This window comes from Lepidochelys kempii, chromosome 11, assembly GCF_965140285.1.
Source record: "Lepidochelys kempii isolate rLepKem1 chromosome 11, rLepKem1.hap1, whole genome shotgun sequence".
Taxonomy (NCBI): domain Eukaryota; kingdom Metazoa; phylum Chordata; order Testudines; family Cheloniidae; genus Lepidochelys; species Lepidochelys kempii.
The window spans coordinates 51899305-51916700 of NC_136390.1; the positions used below are offsets into that span (position 1 = coordinate 51899305).

The 17396-nt window shown below is 37.3% G+C and overlaps 1 protein-coding gene across 3 annotated transcripts in view; it reads left to right on the plus strand.

Annotated features, from left to right (window-relative positions):
• Positions 1-17396, plus strand: part of WDR75 (WD repeat domain 75) — a 38748-nt gene that overhangs the window by 10385 nt on the left and 10967 nt on the right. For 2 of the 3 annotated variants that reach the window (XM_073306134.2, XM_073306136.2), the window contains exons 3-15: positions 1029-1094; positions 2601-2700; positions 4060-4184; positions 6088-6158; positions 6910-7026; positions 7824-7912; positions 8808-8966; positions 9463-9522; positions 9613-9728; positions 10398-10573; positions 11408-11571; positions 14402-14582; positions 17112-17206. In XM_073306134.2, the coding sequence (XP_073162235.1) occupies positions 1029-1094; positions 2601-2700; positions 4060-4184; positions 6088-6158; positions 6910-7026; positions 7824-7912; positions 8808-8966; positions 9463-9522; positions 9613-9728; positions 10398-10573; positions 11408-11571; positions 14402-14582; positions 17112-17206 (1519 nt within the window). The remainder of the gene's footprint in view (positions 1-1028; positions 1095-2600; positions 2701-4059; positions 4185-6087; positions 6159-6909; positions 7027-7823; positions 7913-8807; positions 8967-9462; positions 9523-9612; positions 9729-10397; positions 10574-11407; positions 11572-14401; positions 14583-17111; positions 17207-17396) is intronic. The other variant, XM_073306135.2, reaches the window with a different exon arrangement.

Here is a 17396-nt window from a genome sequence, read left to right on the forward strand (position 1 = left end):
AAACATAGGAGCCTTGTCTTATTTCACGCTTATTCAAAGTGATACAAGCTACGAAAATGAGATCTTGAGACAGTGTTGCTGTTTTCATAATGTAATAATACTGTAATCATTAATAATAATAATAAATAGTGTGTAATAAGCATGTCATAAAAACAAATTTTATATTTCGAAGATCACTGCTTTTATAATTTATACACAGATAAAGGAGAAAATCCCTGGAAATATTCATTTTTAGAAGGGGGTTCGTGACATTTTAGTGAAAGGGGTTCACAGGTTGTTAAAGTTTGGGAACCATTGCTGTTGAGTGTGTATGATCTCTTTCAAAACATGGAAGAATATATTTGCATTAGCAACAACACCTTAAATATTTGAGCTAATTCTGACCTTTCCTTCCTACTATACTATCTGTAGCAATCAAATGATAAATTTGAGAGTACACAGTTATTCAGCTGATGGCATCATTAAGTTTTGCCTGTGCATCCTCTAAGTATGAGATTTTTATCTTGTGAGGGTTGGGAGAAACAAGTGGGGAATACTTAAATTTTCAGCTTTAACTTTGAGTTAGAATATGTATTTGAAGAAGAAAAATTGAGGTGGTTCTGAGCTGCTTCTGTTTGGCTTTTTCTGTTGCTGTGCATAAAGTCTGGGCCGACTTGTAGAAGGGGACTGAATCTATTTCCCAAAGGTCTGTGCGTCTGTTATCTTTGCACATGCACTGTAAATGTATATTAGCATTCACATGCTAGGTAACTTTAATGTGATGTTCAGATACGAAATAGGAACACACGTGGTCTCAAACTGCATATCTCAAAAGTGTGTACATCAAAGTAGAATAGCAGTATGTGTATTTTGTTAGACGTCAATTGGAACTTGGTGCTTAGCACTTTTGAAAAATCCAGCCACTTAGTTGCCCAAGTATGGATTTAAGAGCCCAACTTGAGGATCTCATTTTGTGTAAAATCTTGACCCTAGTGTTTTGCTTTGCTATTTGAGTTCTTTTCATAACTTATTTTATTTTTCCTTTCCAGCTGTATTCTTGCTCTCTAGATGGCACCATCAAACTCTGGGACTTCACAGATGGAATTCTCATTAAAGTATGTAAAAAAAAAAAAAAAAAAAAAAAACTGTTTTTGTCATAGTTGTTCATGGATTCCAGAGTTGTTGTTCACTGTTGACCATCAGTTAAATGAATACTGGGGCTGAACAAAACACACAGGGCCAAATTCAGGCTCTCTGAAGCTTTTAGTGGAGATGAACATAAACCCTGGCTTCAAAAGCAGTGTTTGTTAATATGGTTTGTATTTTGTTCCTGAGCAGGCCTCTCACTGAAGGCAGGAGAAATTTGCTGCCCCCTAGCTAGGGCCTGCAATGACATTTTTGATGACCCTTAGCTAATGAAGCATGCAGTCCCTTCTTAAATATTCAGTACACTAAAACCATGGTTATCAGAAGGTCCTCCGTGTTGCTTGAGACTTACTGCACAGTTGTGTGAAGATGACACCTAGGAGAGAAGCTGTCCAAACTTTTTCCCAAGATTGGTAGGCTGAAGAAAGGAGGGAGGAAGAGTTATACGCACAAAGATATCTGATTTTTGTGCTCAGTGTAGCTCTTCTGTTCTCCCTTCCTTATTTTAGCTAGTTGATTGACTCAGGCAGCTCCTCTCTCTATCTTCGACTATCTGGCTTCCAAGACAGTTTGCATGTCTTTCCCTGCCTCACCTAGGGGGGTGGGGGGAGAACGACGACTTTCAGGTAATTGAAGTTATACCATATTTTTTCATTTTATAGACCTTCGTATGGGATGGCTTCTCTCATGAATCACCTCTCCTCACAGTATTCCAATTCCCACACAGCTTACTTCTCAGAATATTTATTTGTGAGGGTAGCCAAGAAGGGCTTTACAAGCTACCTCTGGTCCAAGGATGACAGTTTGAGGGCTGCTGTTCCACGGCATATAAACTGCCTTGGGACTAAAGCTTGACTAAGGGCAACTGTTAAAAGATGCAGACAGATGTGTATTGTGGGATGGGTGCTGAGATGTACTTTGCCTCTCATCTGAGCAGGAACAATGAGTGTTTAAGGTAGCATTTAGCACATGTGTTGCAGTTATTGATGTCAGACTAGATGCTGAGTGTGTCCCCTTGGAGATGTAGTCTGTGAGCTGCTGTGGCGGCCAGCTCTATCCTGTTGCTCCTGAGCTGAGGAGAAGTCCTGCCTTGGAGGGTGGAGGAAGAATAGGCTCCCTGTGTATCTTTGTTCCACCCCACCATGTAGCAGAGGGTAGGATGTTAGCTTTAGCCTTCCCAGTAAACAATATACAAATACTGCTAAACAAGACTGACATAAGCCTTTTGTTCTGTAATAGGGTTACCAATCAAAATCATGCTTTTTTTTTCTTTTGACTTCAAATTGAGAATGATCAACTACAAGCTTTTAGCAAACATTTTTTTTAAAGAGCAACAAGGCCCAGGATAAAAAGAATCTCTGATTAGGTTGTAAACTGTTCACTATCTGACTGTACGAGAACTTCAGAATAATTGACAATTGTCCAGCTAATTTGACGTTCACATTTCATAACTACTTCGTTGGTTTTTTCTTCAGACTTTTGTTGTTGGATACAAACTTTTTGCGTTCTATACGCTTGCTGGTTCTGAGGATTCAGTGTTCACTATAATTCCAAAGAAAAATGAAGATTCATTAGGTACAGTATAAATAACTTCAGTTTGTACTTTGTTGCAGTGTGATATTAAGTATGCTTGAATGTTTAAAGGGACTCTGATAACTTAGTTGAGGCCCCAAATTGTTTTGTAATTTTTGTTCTGGGGGGACAAAAGAAAGATTTACAAAGTCTGATTAACCCATGGAAATGAGAAGTTTTATTTAACCCTTCCATTGATATAACATGGACCCCAAACACAACAATACTGTGTTGGTGCACTTGACCAGAACCTATCTGGTTTGGTTTTACTGTCTGTGCTGAATGAAATGTAAAAAGTGTACCAACAGTACAGAAGGTGGAGAGTGAATTAATCTGGGTACATTTTCACTCTTAATAATCTACAGCCTTATTAGTAAACCACATATTGTAGGAAAGTGATTTTTGTAAAGATATCTTGAAAGTGTCCTTTAAATAGGTAAAATATCCATTGCTGTACATCTAACAATTACTATAGTTTCAACAAGATACAAAACGGTAATGTGCAATTTAGTATTTTCACTTTTTGGATTTTGATTGTATCAAAGCTTAATCTTAACTTCCAAACAGTTGTGCTATACATACCTAATGTTATGTATTATAGACATAATTATTTGAGTCTCTTGACCTATATTTAAACTTCTAAGTGTATCCTGAGGTCATGTTACCATATTTAAAAGCTACATCACTACAATAACCAGTATCAGTTGAGGCTGGCAGGAAAACAAGAACTTTGTTTTGTGGAAAACTTAGAGTTTCCGTATTTGTTTTCGTTTTGCATCAGAACAAAATCTAAACTTTTCAAAAATTGTCATGCCCGCATAGCCAGTAGCAACTCGCCTGGGATATGGAAGACCCAGGTTCTGCTCTGTTTCTGCAAAAAGTTTCAGTTTCAACAAATGAGCATTTTCCAATTGAAAAAAACATGATGATGGGGGGAAAAAACTGACCAGTTCTAGTATTGGCATAAATTCAACTATTCAAAGCCTGAGAAAATAGATATATGACTTGACTTGTATGATACTCCTATGAATGCCACTTCAGAGGAAGAACAAATCTATGTAATTTGGTTTGGTTTCTGCTTTATGTTACACAGGAAACCACTATGGAAAAATCTAGAGCTCATCTGTCTGTGTTGGAGTTTGGCACAGAAACATCTGAGACAAAAATATAACATAAAGGTGTTAGGACTTCATCCTTAAGTATGCATCTTTAAGCATGCATTCAAAACAACACTGAAGGAGCTAGTGTGGATTTTATATTGAGGACAACAGGTGCACCCACATACTCGCCTTTTGAACACATATATGTACTATAACATCATGCACAAAATTATTTTACTGACCAAAGTCTTTATTTGACCAGACTCGTTCCAGCTTGTTTCTGTGAAACTGCCAAAAACACCAGACCAAGAAGTTGAAGCTAAGGAACTGTCTTTGATTTTGGATGATATAGGCCAGTCGCCCAAATGTACTGCGTTTGGAAGAGAAGTATATTTACCTTTTTAAATGTTTTTCTTTTATATAAAATATGTTAACCACATACTGTTTAGTCTGGTATACAAAAAAATGTGATTAACCACATAATCTGATCACTAAAAGAAGTAATGTGTCTTTGCTATACAAGCCTATATTCATACTATATAGCTATAGTATGAATCCTGACTTTTCCCCTTTACTGCAAACCACTGATCTCGGAAAGCTTGCCTCAACAAATTTGACATCCAGCACTATCTATTCTTATAATTTCATAAATGTATAATAAAACCAGGATTGCTGGTGAGTTGCAAAAGTATGTCCTACAATACAACTTCATTTCATTAGGGTAAAAATGAAGGAAAATTATACAATTTCAAGCACTTAATCCAGTAAAATGTCCCTTTCTTTAGAAAGAAGAGTCACAATTCTCGTACTAGGCATACAATACACTTTTGGCCTTGAAGGCTTTTTTGTGGTGGTAAATGTTAATTGAAAATTGTGTTCAACGTGTTGGACCCAGAATATTATCTGACATATTTTTCTTGTCTGTTTGCAAAATTTTGGCTCTTTCCCGCTTACTTTTTTTTTAAAAACACTAAGATATTAAAGATCAAAAGGCTCTGATTAGATGACCAACTTTATTTGTCTCAGAGCACTAGCAAAAGTCAGGTAATGAAATAACTCTGAATTCAGTAAGCTACATCCCTTCCCTCTTCCTTTAAAAATCTAAACTATATACCAAAAAGAACACCTGTCCTCTGGGGAAAATGGGACCACACAAATCAAAAGAATTAATGTTGGTTTTTGCTCTCATGTTTTTAGCTCTGATGCACAAAAAGATGAGCTAACAGTGTGTTTGCACTCTAAAAAAAGACTGTAAAAATAACATTGTGGAGTTCCCTGTTTGTTACTCCCAGCTCAGATATAAATTTACATTTTAAAAAACTGTTTTGTTTAGGTTTTTTGGGGAGGGCGGGGGGAAGGTTCCCAAACAGCTGACTTACAAGGTGAGCCTGAAATATAAAAGAGAAGCTATTTGGGGATGGGGGTGGTCCCCTGGGTTATGTATTGTCACCGGTAGTAAATATTATACAGTTAAAACTTAGCTGATTTTTTTCATCTGTGGAATAGAATAGAATCAGCTTCAGTGTCAACAGTAGTAGTGACAGATATAGGCTTTTACTGTACTCTCTATTCACCCAGACCAGATGTGTTGTGTAAGAAGATGCTGTTTTTAGTCATGTTTCAGACCCTGTGTACCCTAATGGATCCTTTGCTTTTATAGAGCAGGACAGGAGCTACAGAAGCTTAGGAGTATTGCTTTTATTATACCTAAAGATAGGAGGGAGTATGACTGCAAATTCAATATTTGTGTTTTCATCTGCGTTTGTTCTGGAACAAAATTAAGTAGGAGCTCCTGGTTCTGGCATAAAATTAATGGAACTCTTGGATTTTTAATAAATAGTACTAAACTATTTTTCTGTATGAAAAAGGAATTTGTGCCAGTATCCCAAACAACCATTCATATGCAACCTTATAATAATTGCATATGTGCACAAAGCAAGAGATTCCACACATTATTTCACCCATGTATACTTCTCTGGGATTGCATGACTGTAACTCCATGCAAAGCTTGTCCCAGGAAGTGGGGGATATATTGAGTAGTTTCTTGGAGGGTGTTATAAACAAAGCAAGTTTTAAAAAATCTTTTAGGCTGTATGAGTTTATATTAGCTGTATTAAAATGGGGAGCAGTAACATCTCACTACATGCAAGCAACTCTCATCGATTAGGGTAATGGCATCTTGATACAGACCTGCTTAAGAAACATGATCAAAGGCCCATTTGTTGTGCTCCAGTTTCAATATGAATCTATATCAAATACAAAGTCCTAACTTGCTGTATTGCTGTAACAGGGTGAATATGTGGCATCAGTGCGTGGCCTTCATCTCCTTGTGTGTTTTTTCAAAAAGAAAAGGGTTAATAGGTAAGACTAACGGCTGTAAATGTTGTCAGCTATGAAACCTCATAAATATGTATCTGTATGTTAACAGGTCAGCTGTATGCAGATTATTTTAGCTCCATCAGCATCCTTTGATACCACTGATTCAACTGCAGATCATTGCATGGCTAAATGGGATTCCTCATGAATGACTTCTTTTTCATTTCTGAAATCCTAGCAAGTGATGTTGAGTAACTGCTCATCCACCGGCAGATTCTTCAAAATTCTGTTCTGGCAGCCCCCCTTGTTCAATGTGTGTCTGAGGCTGCTGTGGGGAAACGGAGGCAGTTTGAGCTGCAGTGCCATCATTGATTTGTGGGATGCCAAGCAACTCTTAGCCTAGGCCCAGGCGATAGTGTCATCACTTTTCTATTGCTGAATTGAAACAGGGACTTAAATTAGGATGTTTTGTGTAAGGTCCTGAGGAGATGTAGATGCTGCTGCTTTGTTGGAGGGAAGAATCTAGCAAGCTAAGTGGGGATGGTGTCTGTCCTTTTCTTGGGAGGGGTGTACCTAAATTTTGTCAACTTTCTTGTAGTTCAGGAATACTCTCAACCAGTTGCTCGCTCCTTGGAATCCCATGTGCAGTCAGAAGTATCTTTTAATTTGCATTTGTACAGTGATTGCTCTGATCTTTTTGACATAGCCCCAGCTGCAAGTAGACTACATATGAAGACTATTGAGAAGCTTCATCTAACATTGAACTCTAATTAAAACGACTCTTTAATTTTTGAAGGTTTCCTTTAAGTGCAACAAGTAGAAAAGGCACAAACAACTATTTTACTTGTGTAGCCTGTCACCCTAAGGAAGACTGTATAGCAAGTGGACATAAAGATGGCAAGATTCGTCTCTGGTATGTTAAACTTGGCAGCTCTCCAGCTAGCATTGATTTGACATTATAATAATAGAACTTGAGCATAACGAGTCAAGAGAGTAGGCACAGGACTTTCTGCTTCACAGTGGTGTTCAGCCATTGACATAATTGGATCTCTGATTGGATCTAGCACCCTCCCTTACCATAGTCAGAAGTGGCTCCTGTAGAAATGATTATAGGTAAGGGTCTATTGAGGATAGCCATCCAGTGGCTCTCAAAGCTGTAAATTATGACTGACCTCAAGGCTGTCTAATTTGCACATGATCACAAATGGAAAATGTGCCCTTAGCTGCACCCTGCAACTTTAAAACTGAAGTGTTTGAATTGGGCCTGTGCTGTGGGTGGAGGTTAGAGACTTCTGTACAAGGTTTTGGGAACCCCAGTGAAAGCATGATGGGAGTTCATATTCAGACAAAGCCAGTCAGTGACTAGCAGAGAGGCTAGCTCTTCTCTCCTGAGTGGTTGTGTAAGGGAAATGGACAAGAGAATTTGAGAACTAGCAGCCAGTAACAGCACTGCTTCAGTGCTCCAGATCAGGGGTTATTCTTGCCCCAACTGGCAGCAATTCCCTAGGGATCTTATGCCTAGTGTGTAGTCTGTGCCTCTCCCTTTCCGTCACCTGAACATACAAGAAAGCCGCATTGGAAGGATTATGATAGATGTTAGTATATTTATTTTACATGTTATTCAATTTGGCATGCCCATTTTTGTTTCCTTACAGATCATTCTCTCCAACACCTATTCTGCTACTAAATTAAATGTTTTCTTCCTAACAGGAGAAATTTTAACCACAAAAGAGAGTACACTTTCTCCACACTGCACTGGCACCATGATGTAGTCATGGATCTAGCTTTCTCTGTAGAGGGTGAGTGCAAATGTCTTAAAGTGCAGGAAGAAAAAAGAAACTGCTGAAGTTTGGAGTCATCCACCTATGAACAAATATTTAAATTCTAGGAATGGATTTATGTCTCCAGGAAAGGTTTTTTGAGGACTTTTTGGGTGGAGTAATGGAAAGATGGAAGCAGTTGTGGCTATTTTGTGTGCACAGCTGTATACTTTTTACAAAAAAGCAAGGAAATCAGATGTGTAAGCATGTTTCGTGCCACTATTTTGGCTGGCAGACATGACTTCAAAGATTTTCCTTCTTTGGCAATGTAAATCCTAAACCAACTGTCACCTTTATTATGCAACAATCATCTTGTGAGGAGATGGGGAAACCTAAGTTCTTGTTGGAGTCAAATCCAAATTTAAAAAAACAAGCCAAAGAAATCTTATCTGGGCCCACGCTTTACTTCCTTTGAATTTAGTGGAAAAGCTCTTGTTAACTTTAGTGGGAACATGACTCATCCCCAGAGTATTGGTCTTGCTTCAAAGCCTTTTCCCCCAAGCAGGAAGCATTTTGCAGTATTTAATATTAAATAGAGTTTCTATGGTGGTGTAACACAAAAAATAGTTGACTGCCCCAAGAAATGAATGAAATCGGCTGTTCCCAAGATAGTATTTATTAAGTGACATTTTGATGCTTGCAGTAGCAGTGTTTGTCTTACTGAGTCTGAGAGATCAGATGGGCATGTTAAGAGATTTGAGCCATTTGACCAGTTGTGTAGCAGTGATGTGTAATTTTTTGCTTGGGACATAATTTAAAGAGTTTAAATATAGAATTAGTCTCTAGATAACATAGTGACGAGCGCAGTAGAAATATATAGATGTCAGTTTGGAATAGTTCCTTTACCTACTGTGGTTTTTTTATTGCATGTAAGGCACCAGCCTGCTGAGTGGTGGGGTTGAGTCTGTACTGGTTCAGTGGCGTGATGGATCAGATTGTAAGAAGGAATTCCTGCCCCGTTTGGGATCTACTATTGAATACATCTCAGCCTCACCGGATGGAACTTTCTATTGTACCTCTCACACAGAGAACAGTAAGCCCAAACCTATTGTAATAGTATTCATTCCATAAGGAATTCATGAGCCATAGATTTATTAGAATATATGAACTTAAGATTCACTGTTCGGTATTGTACACAAGTTCAAATCTCATCTGAAAGAGTAGATGTTTGATCTTTTATTTCCTATGCTAGCAATCCTTGGACTTTGTTTACAAATTGTGGGAGCTTGTAACTTAGTTTTTCCATCATTGCAGTTGGTCCCAAAGATTGTGATAAGCTGGTACTTTTTCTTTCTTGTTTCAAACATTCTTGTGCTGCTGACTTTCCATGTGATTTTCAATTTAATGTTTAGTGCACATATATATGGTGCATTTGTAGCTCATTAAGTAGTAGAATGACTTCTTAAAGATTAATTTTGGGTGGTGCATATCCTGATTTTTCCAGTTGTAGAATATAGCTAACTGTTGCTGTTTTACATCACAGAAGCCTTTACCTTGCCTTGCTAATGTATATGTATTTGTATATTCAGAAATAACAATCATACATAGCAACCTGAGAGTTTCTGCTGTAATTCAAGGATTAGTCAAAGGTACGTGCAGTAAAACAATTTTTCTTCTGCTTAGATGGCTAAAGACATCCCTTTCTAACTTGGATCATTTGCTATTGCTCTTCACTGCAGGCAGTGATGTCAAGACTGGTTTGGTGGTTGATCCTAGAACTAAAGCTTTGGTTCTGAATGGAAAACCTGGTCATCTGCAGTTCTATTGTCTCCAAACTGACAAACAGTTGTACAATGTAAGTTGATAGACTGGTGCTGTAAGTTATACACTTATGTGACAGAATTACACTTGAAATATGATGTAGGTAAGAGAGAGTAGTTCAATGGTTATAGCATAAGATTGGAATCAGTAGAACTGTGTTCTAGTCTCAGCTTTGCAAGAGACTTCCTCTGTGACCTTAAGAAAGTCGCTTATCTGTGCCTTGACTTGCAGAGCTGTACTGTGGCAAGGATATTACACAAGTTCAAATTATTGTACTGTATAAACGTAGTAGGATTTGAAGATTTGAATTGATTCCTTAAAGTTATGCCTTGAAATGCTAATCACAATTCTTATGGTGGTGGACAACTTGGAAGTGAATGTAATAAGACTGTCAGAATCTACAGAAAATGCCCTACACAATGGTCATTGGTGCCTTTATATGCTAAATATTGAAATCAAAGTGTATTTTGGTGTGTTGTCACATCTTCTGTATTGTGGAATCTACATGGCCTTTGCAGACATTTCTCATGTATTAAGGCCCATGTATTGGCAATCAGTTTCACTGTTCAGTATTTCATTTAGTTTTCAATGGTCCTGATAATTTCCAGAACATCTTTCCTTCTGTGGTGTCCTTTTTCCATGACTGACTTCTCCAGACTCTCTCTTGACCTTTAAAATTAATTTTGCTCTTGTGACTCTCCAGCTCGATATCGTGCAGCAGGAATACATCCATCAAGTAGGTCTAAACCAGGTTGACTTGGTGAAGGCTGCATTTAGTGCTCGAGGCAGCTGGTTAGCAACAGTGGAACAGCGAGAAGAAAAGGAAACTGAACTTGAATTACAGATGAAACTGTGGAACTATGATGAGCAAACACAAAGGTACTGATAGTTTATAGTCAGCCCCTGGGTAAACCACAAAATATTTGACTTCTTTTTAAATATTGTGCAAATGACTGTAGTGTCTACATTTAAATAGCACTCTCGTGTATGAATTATCAGTCACGCTTACTTGAATTGTAGTTCTTGAAATTAACAGTTTAAACAAGCTTGTATACTTCAGTAGCCATCAGGTTTCTTTACATGTTAATACCACCTCTTTGAATCTGTTTTGTCATTCTAATCTACTATACCATCTGGCCAGATATACTGTATAGATAAATATGTAAAACCTTGAAACAGCACCCCAATGCTAATACTCACCTGGTCTTCCAGGGTCTGGATTTGTTAATCTTCTGGACACAAATAAAGTTCACTTTTTTTTCTTGCTTATTTAGGAGGGGACTGGATAGATGTTACACAAAGTTGTTTGGCACGATAGTTATGGGATTGGAGTTTAAAAGTGAAATTTAAATGTTTCTATGTAATAATAATTTTCCATGTTGATCAAGTGTTAGCTATTAGAAGGGGTGCCCAGAGCTTAGGAGGAGCACTTCTAGTAGGTATATCTTAGGAATCTAAATAAATCAGAATTCTGTTCTCCAAATTACATCATAATTTTGTGGGGGGAATGCAGGAGAACAGACCTGGTAAACTAAATGTGAGATTATGTATTGGCTGGTAACAAAACTGTCTTCAAACCACTTCTTCTCCCTTTTCCAAACCACCATCCTCTTCCTTCCTTCCCCCTCACCCCCCAAAAAAGAAGCAGAACACAAACCTGTTGCAAATTCAAAATGACATAAAATAGTGAATTTAGGTTTTTCTCCCCTATAGCTTTACTCTGAACACCAGAATAAATATGCCACATGAAGATCATGTAACAGCTCTGTGTTTCCGTGACACAGATGAATTGGAAGATGGAACTCCTACCTTGGTAACAGCTGGGAAGGATGGTAGATTTAAAGTCTGGGTGTTGGTGGATGACTCTGACTCAGAGAGTGAGTATGGCCAATATGTAATTTGCTCTTATTCACCACCTGTTGAACATGTGAAAATTGTGACTCCGCTCTTCTCCATCCATATGCAAGTGCACAGGATCAGAAACAAAACAGAAGTACTGCATTCTCTTCTGTGCACCCTAGTACAGAGCTCCATCACCCTTTTGCATCATTTCCCATAGTTAGGAATGTAGGCAAGTTGGAGGTGTGGTAGGGACATGAATGCACAGATCCCACTAGCCTAAACCCTGCACTAGTTGTTCTCAACCAGGGGTATGCAGAGGTCTTCCAGGGGGTACATCAACTCATCTAGATATTTGCCTAATTTTACAACAGGCTACATAAAAAGCACTAGCCAAGTCAGTACAAACTAAAATTTCATACGGACAAAATGAGAGGAATTTTTCAGTAATAGTGCACTATGACAGTTTTGTATTTTTTTGTCTGATTTTGTAAGCAGTAGTTTTTAAGTGAGGTGAAACTTGGTGGTCCACAAGACAAATCAGACTCCTGAAAGGAGTACAGTAGTATGAAAAAGTTGAGAACCACTCACCTACACAAAGGGAACAGTGACCTCCATCCACTGCTCATGAGAGTGATTACAGCCCAACCTTTACTTTGTTGTTGGAAAGGAGGTTTTGTTTTGTTTTTTTCTTTGGGCAAAGTCCTCTTATTCAGAGGTTGCTCATGAGAGCAACACTTGGAAAGGTGGTATCCTTGTTTAATTGACTTGATCTGTTGCCACATAATGGAAAATACTGTCCTAGTACAGTATCTTGTAGTTAAATTCTTATCCGCTCTTGCATGCAGATATTAAACTGCATTCTAAATGCAGACAGAACATAATTCTGTGGATTGTATAGATGAGAAATAATTGAAGACCCTTCACCCACCAGAAATCATGTTGAGACTCATTGTAACACACAGTAATAAAAGATAAGGACTTCATAAGGGTATGTAACGTGCCATAACCCTTCCAACCCACAGATATGAGGGGCTCCCCATTAATGCACTTCCTGGCACACTTCATTTTGACGAACTTTCCTGACATTGGTGTGTCAGTCTTCATAGGTTCTCAAATATGGTTTTTGACAGCAGCCTTTCAGTGATCCGCTTGCAGTTTGGTTATGTTCATTTTGTTTTAATCTTCATAAATAAATAGAATTTTTTTCTGATACCATTAGACTACACAGGTTACCTTTTATCTTTTGGTAGTTTTCTGTTTGCCATAGTGAATTTCTCTGAGCCATTGGATTTAGCTCTTGTACAATGCCTAAATATGCCACGGTGAATATAAACAAAGATTCATATTCTTATTGCTAGCACTTACATAGATATGTTTATGTACTGAAACCCTTGTTACACATGTTGATGAATTTACTTACTATTGTGAACTATTAAAGGACATTTTGGCAACTTACACTCATATCTAAGTACCAACATGCTTTGTTTTCTAGGGTTAAATAACCTTAATCCTCAACTAAATCCCAGTTCCATGAGTAAACTCTCTTTGCTCTTAGAAACTGTGTTGGAGGGAATGCGTTCCCACTGCCCTGACTTGTCTCAATTCCTAACTAACTGCACAGCCAGGCTGCAGCCAGTACTAACTGGGTATGAAGTGGAGAGGTGGATGGGGTTTAATGGTTCTTCCTGCACCCACCATGAAAGTGTTTTGAATCCACTAAACAAGTCCCTCTTGCTTTTGCATCCTCCATACATACAAAGGCTGTATGGAGTTCAGTGTCATGGCATGCATGGGAGTATATAGCTGCTCTGTCTTTTGTATTTGCATTATGTATTTGATCTTGTATACCTGGGAACTGAAGAGGAAAGAGCTGCCCCGCAACAGTAGATACAATAAATAAATCACTGTATTGTTTTTTGATGTGTAGAACATCCCACTGGCTTATTTTCATTTTTAGTAAAACCGATTTTTGTGTCTTGTCCCTTTATATCTTGGTACTTTGCCTTCTAGAGAAACAATGTAAAAGCAAAAGAGAAATAAGAACATGTAATGAATATCTTTTTCTGCAACTTGTAAGCATAGTGTAAAGTATAATACTTTTTTTTTTTAAAATAATCTACTTTCTGTATTTTACCACACCAGCCGTTTATTTCAAAATCAGTTGAGAGAATATATTGTTACTGTGGAACCAACTGGGGAAATTCCAAACAAGTTACTTGTTTATCATTGAATAAATCAGCTTGGAAAGAGATAATTCCTGTTTGTTTTTATGGTAATTGATGATGATGGGAAAGAGATCCAGAAGAAGTTGACAGTTAACAAGGAAGTTTGCTGACAGGTTACTATATTGTGCATGAAGCTTAAAATTTACCTGTGTGTTAATCTGGTTCAGTGAAAATCAAGTATAGGAAAGGACACTTACATTTTTAGAAATAACCCCAAGTGTCTTTGGCCTGGAATGTCCAATACTTTTTAAGGCTGTACATTTTCATTGATAATATTGACCTGCCTTCAGTATAGTGACAGGAATTAAAATTAGATCGATCTAGCAACCTCTTTTTTTTAAAGTTACATTTAATGTAGTTTGCATATTGAACAAAAACATGGCAGTGTGCAAATTCCATGATATGTCAAATTAGTGGTTCAAGTGCAGAACCTAAAGAATGCAACGCTTGCTAGGCGTTTTCTGTACTGACATGGGTCAGATTTTTTTTAAAAACCCTACAAAAATGTACAACTTTTTCAAATATAAATAGTTTTGCTTAGAGAATCTGAATAGTATCTTAACAGAAGTGCTACTCAATTTCATTTAGAAGTCTTAATATAGAAAGAATTAACAAATGTATTAATGGTTCAATCTAACAGAACAAAGTATGGGATGGAGCTGTGATTTTGTGGGCAGCTATCACAACTATCCAGCTACTAACTGCTGTTTCTCAGAAGATGGCTCTTTACTTGCTGTTAGCTTTGAAGAAACAGTCACTGTGTGGAACTCGGATACCTGGGATCTTATATGCACTTTCTGTCATCCACCTGGAAAAATACAGTATGTAACATTGTTTATCATTTGGCTTTTTACTTTCAAGTTAAGACTACTTAAAAAGGTAATTTCATCTATAGCATTCAAAGAGCACTAGTATGTATTCATACAGAGATGAAATATTTAACATTTGTATAAATCTCCTCTGATGATGAGCTTTTAGAGTTGTAGGTACTAAAATATTTGTTACAATATTTATTTAAAGCTGTTTTGCTAAAAGTTGGGCTTGTTCAATAACTTTTCCTAAATGAAGATCAGTCCACCCAGCTCCCTTTGCTGTTTCATCTGCCCCTCCATCTCTCTTGTGTGACTCCCTTCTTCCACTATATACCCATGCCTACTTCACATATTCAGGACACAGTTACTACTGACTCTCTTTCTCTCTCCTTTATTTCCATTATTCTGCAGGGCGGAGCTGAGGATCAAGGGGTTAAAGCTGATCACCCTCCCCCTTTTCCACACCAGCCCAATCACTTTCCTACTTAAACATGTGCATTATGAAAGAACAGCTTAATTAAAAAATCACTAATACCAAATTAAACAAGTGAACTGAGAATTTATTATTAGTGTGAAACTTTTGTCATTTTGGATCCTGGTTAACCCATATTGCAAAATATTTGCTGAGAAAGTTGTCCCATTGTCCAGTATTGTTTGATCTCAACAGAAGGCATCCTGATGTCTATACACACAAGTTCTTGATCAGGATAATGCAGAAGAAAACCATAGGTCATTGCTGGGGATGAGAGGAGTTGAAATGGAGACTAGGACAATCTCACTTTTGAGTTTCTGGACTTGTGTGAATATACATTTCTGCTTTACCATTCCTTCAATATAGTTCCTGGGTTGATCTAGTTATAAAGATGCCAGGTTGAAAAAATTGCAGGAAATTTGCTTTGTCTGAATCTGGTGTCTTAAAAATGCTAAAGATTCACTTGAAGCATTCACTCCATTGAATAAACTTTTAAGATACACACTTTATTCTCCCTTCTCATTATAATACTGTCTTTGAGAGTGCAGTATTTGTGGACGTGTTTGGTTGTTTTTGTTTTTTACCAAGCAGATCGGGTTTGGAAAAGTGCTTGTAACTTGAGAAAATAGTTTTTGCTACCTTGGCATAGTAATGGGTATGATCCATCATTATTCTCAGAGCTTTGACCCTTTTATCCATTATCCTCCTGTCACATGGGAATATATATTTCTGAGAAGATTGGCTAATACTGTGAAATTTTTTCTTGGAAGTACTGCCTGTCACAGGTGGTGCTCCTGAGAATGGTGACACAGTACTGCTATCAAGTACCTAGCCTGCTGAGGTGTAACTATTTGCAACAAACGACTGAAAACAAATACTGAGTTATGGCCATCTTAAAAGGACACTGTCAACTTAAAAATGCAAAACTCAATATTTTTGACCTGTTGGTGTTCATTGAACACTTTAGGACTATAACTGTAGTTCTGTGAATTTGTCAGCATTTTGTATAGTTGGTCAGTTTCACGTTTTCCTCTGAATAGTCAATTTCCTATGGGTCTCTCACAATAGGGGAAAGAAATTTGAGCAATTTGTGACTGTAAAAGGACAGAAGCTGGCAGAAAAATTCAGGGACAGGTGTATTAACCACAGCTATGTTAAACTCACTTTTTAAAAAATTGACCAGCTTTTAGGTTAATGATAAGTCTGTAATCTATTAACCCAGAGAATTTTTTTCTTGTTAGCTATGATAGAACCTTTATGGTCTACATAGTGGTGCAATGGTAAATTTTCTGCAGACGGTTAAATATTTGGATGGCCTTAATTATATGTATTGGACAGCTATGCTGTAATTAAAGGGGAATTATCATTTACATTAGACCTAGAATAACTAATCCTTTTGAAACACACAAACTTGGTTACTTTCTGATATTAATATTAGAAATGTCATCACACAAAGGCTTTTTAAAGACACATTTTCTCTTGAAGTACTAGAAATCAGGATGCTACTTAATTGTACTAGTGCAAGAGAACCAGAAATTAAAATTAGAAACAGACCAGCCTAATTTTACTCTCCAATCTGAGGAGATATACTAAGGAAACCGTATTAATGGTGAAAAGTAAATTAGACTAGTAAAACTGAAAAGGAGAGAGAAAATCTGTAGTACTGTTTAGTAACACAGGTAGGAATGCTTTAAATATACGATTTTTTTATTACACTGTCACTTCTTTAACACCCATGATTGATTAACAGCTTATTGTGACCAGTATGGAATCAGGCTTATAATGCCATCTCTTTGAAAGTAGGGTGTTAAAGAATGTTGTAAGTGTCCATAGACACAGCTGCTTTTTGCTGAGATTTTTTTAAAGATTATAGCGCTTTTGAGCCACTAGAGAAGGATCTAGAGGACTAAATTTTGCAGTTACAGTAGTTAACTGAGTAGAATTTGGCTTAATTTAAAAGGATTTAAGATTTAATGGAAAGCGTGCTTGTGATTGTAATGGTAATTTACAAAGATAAACAGAAGATCTAAGGCTTATTAACTTTATTTTGGCTTTTATTCACCTAGGAACCTGTGTTTTGGGAGACTAAGTTGTTCCAAATACCTTCTTGGCACCACCGATAATGGCTTTCTTTGTTGCTGGAACCTGCTCAGTTGTGCATGTAAGATCAATTTTGTTAAATCAATGAATGTTACCTGCCAGGGCAGTACTGATAATAGTTAGCACTTACATTTTCAGTGTGACCCAGAATACTTTGAGCTTTGATTCTAAACTGACCTGCCACTTAACAGCCTATGGAAGCATAATAGAGGTACTTTACATACTTCAGTTCAATGTAACACTGTAGACCA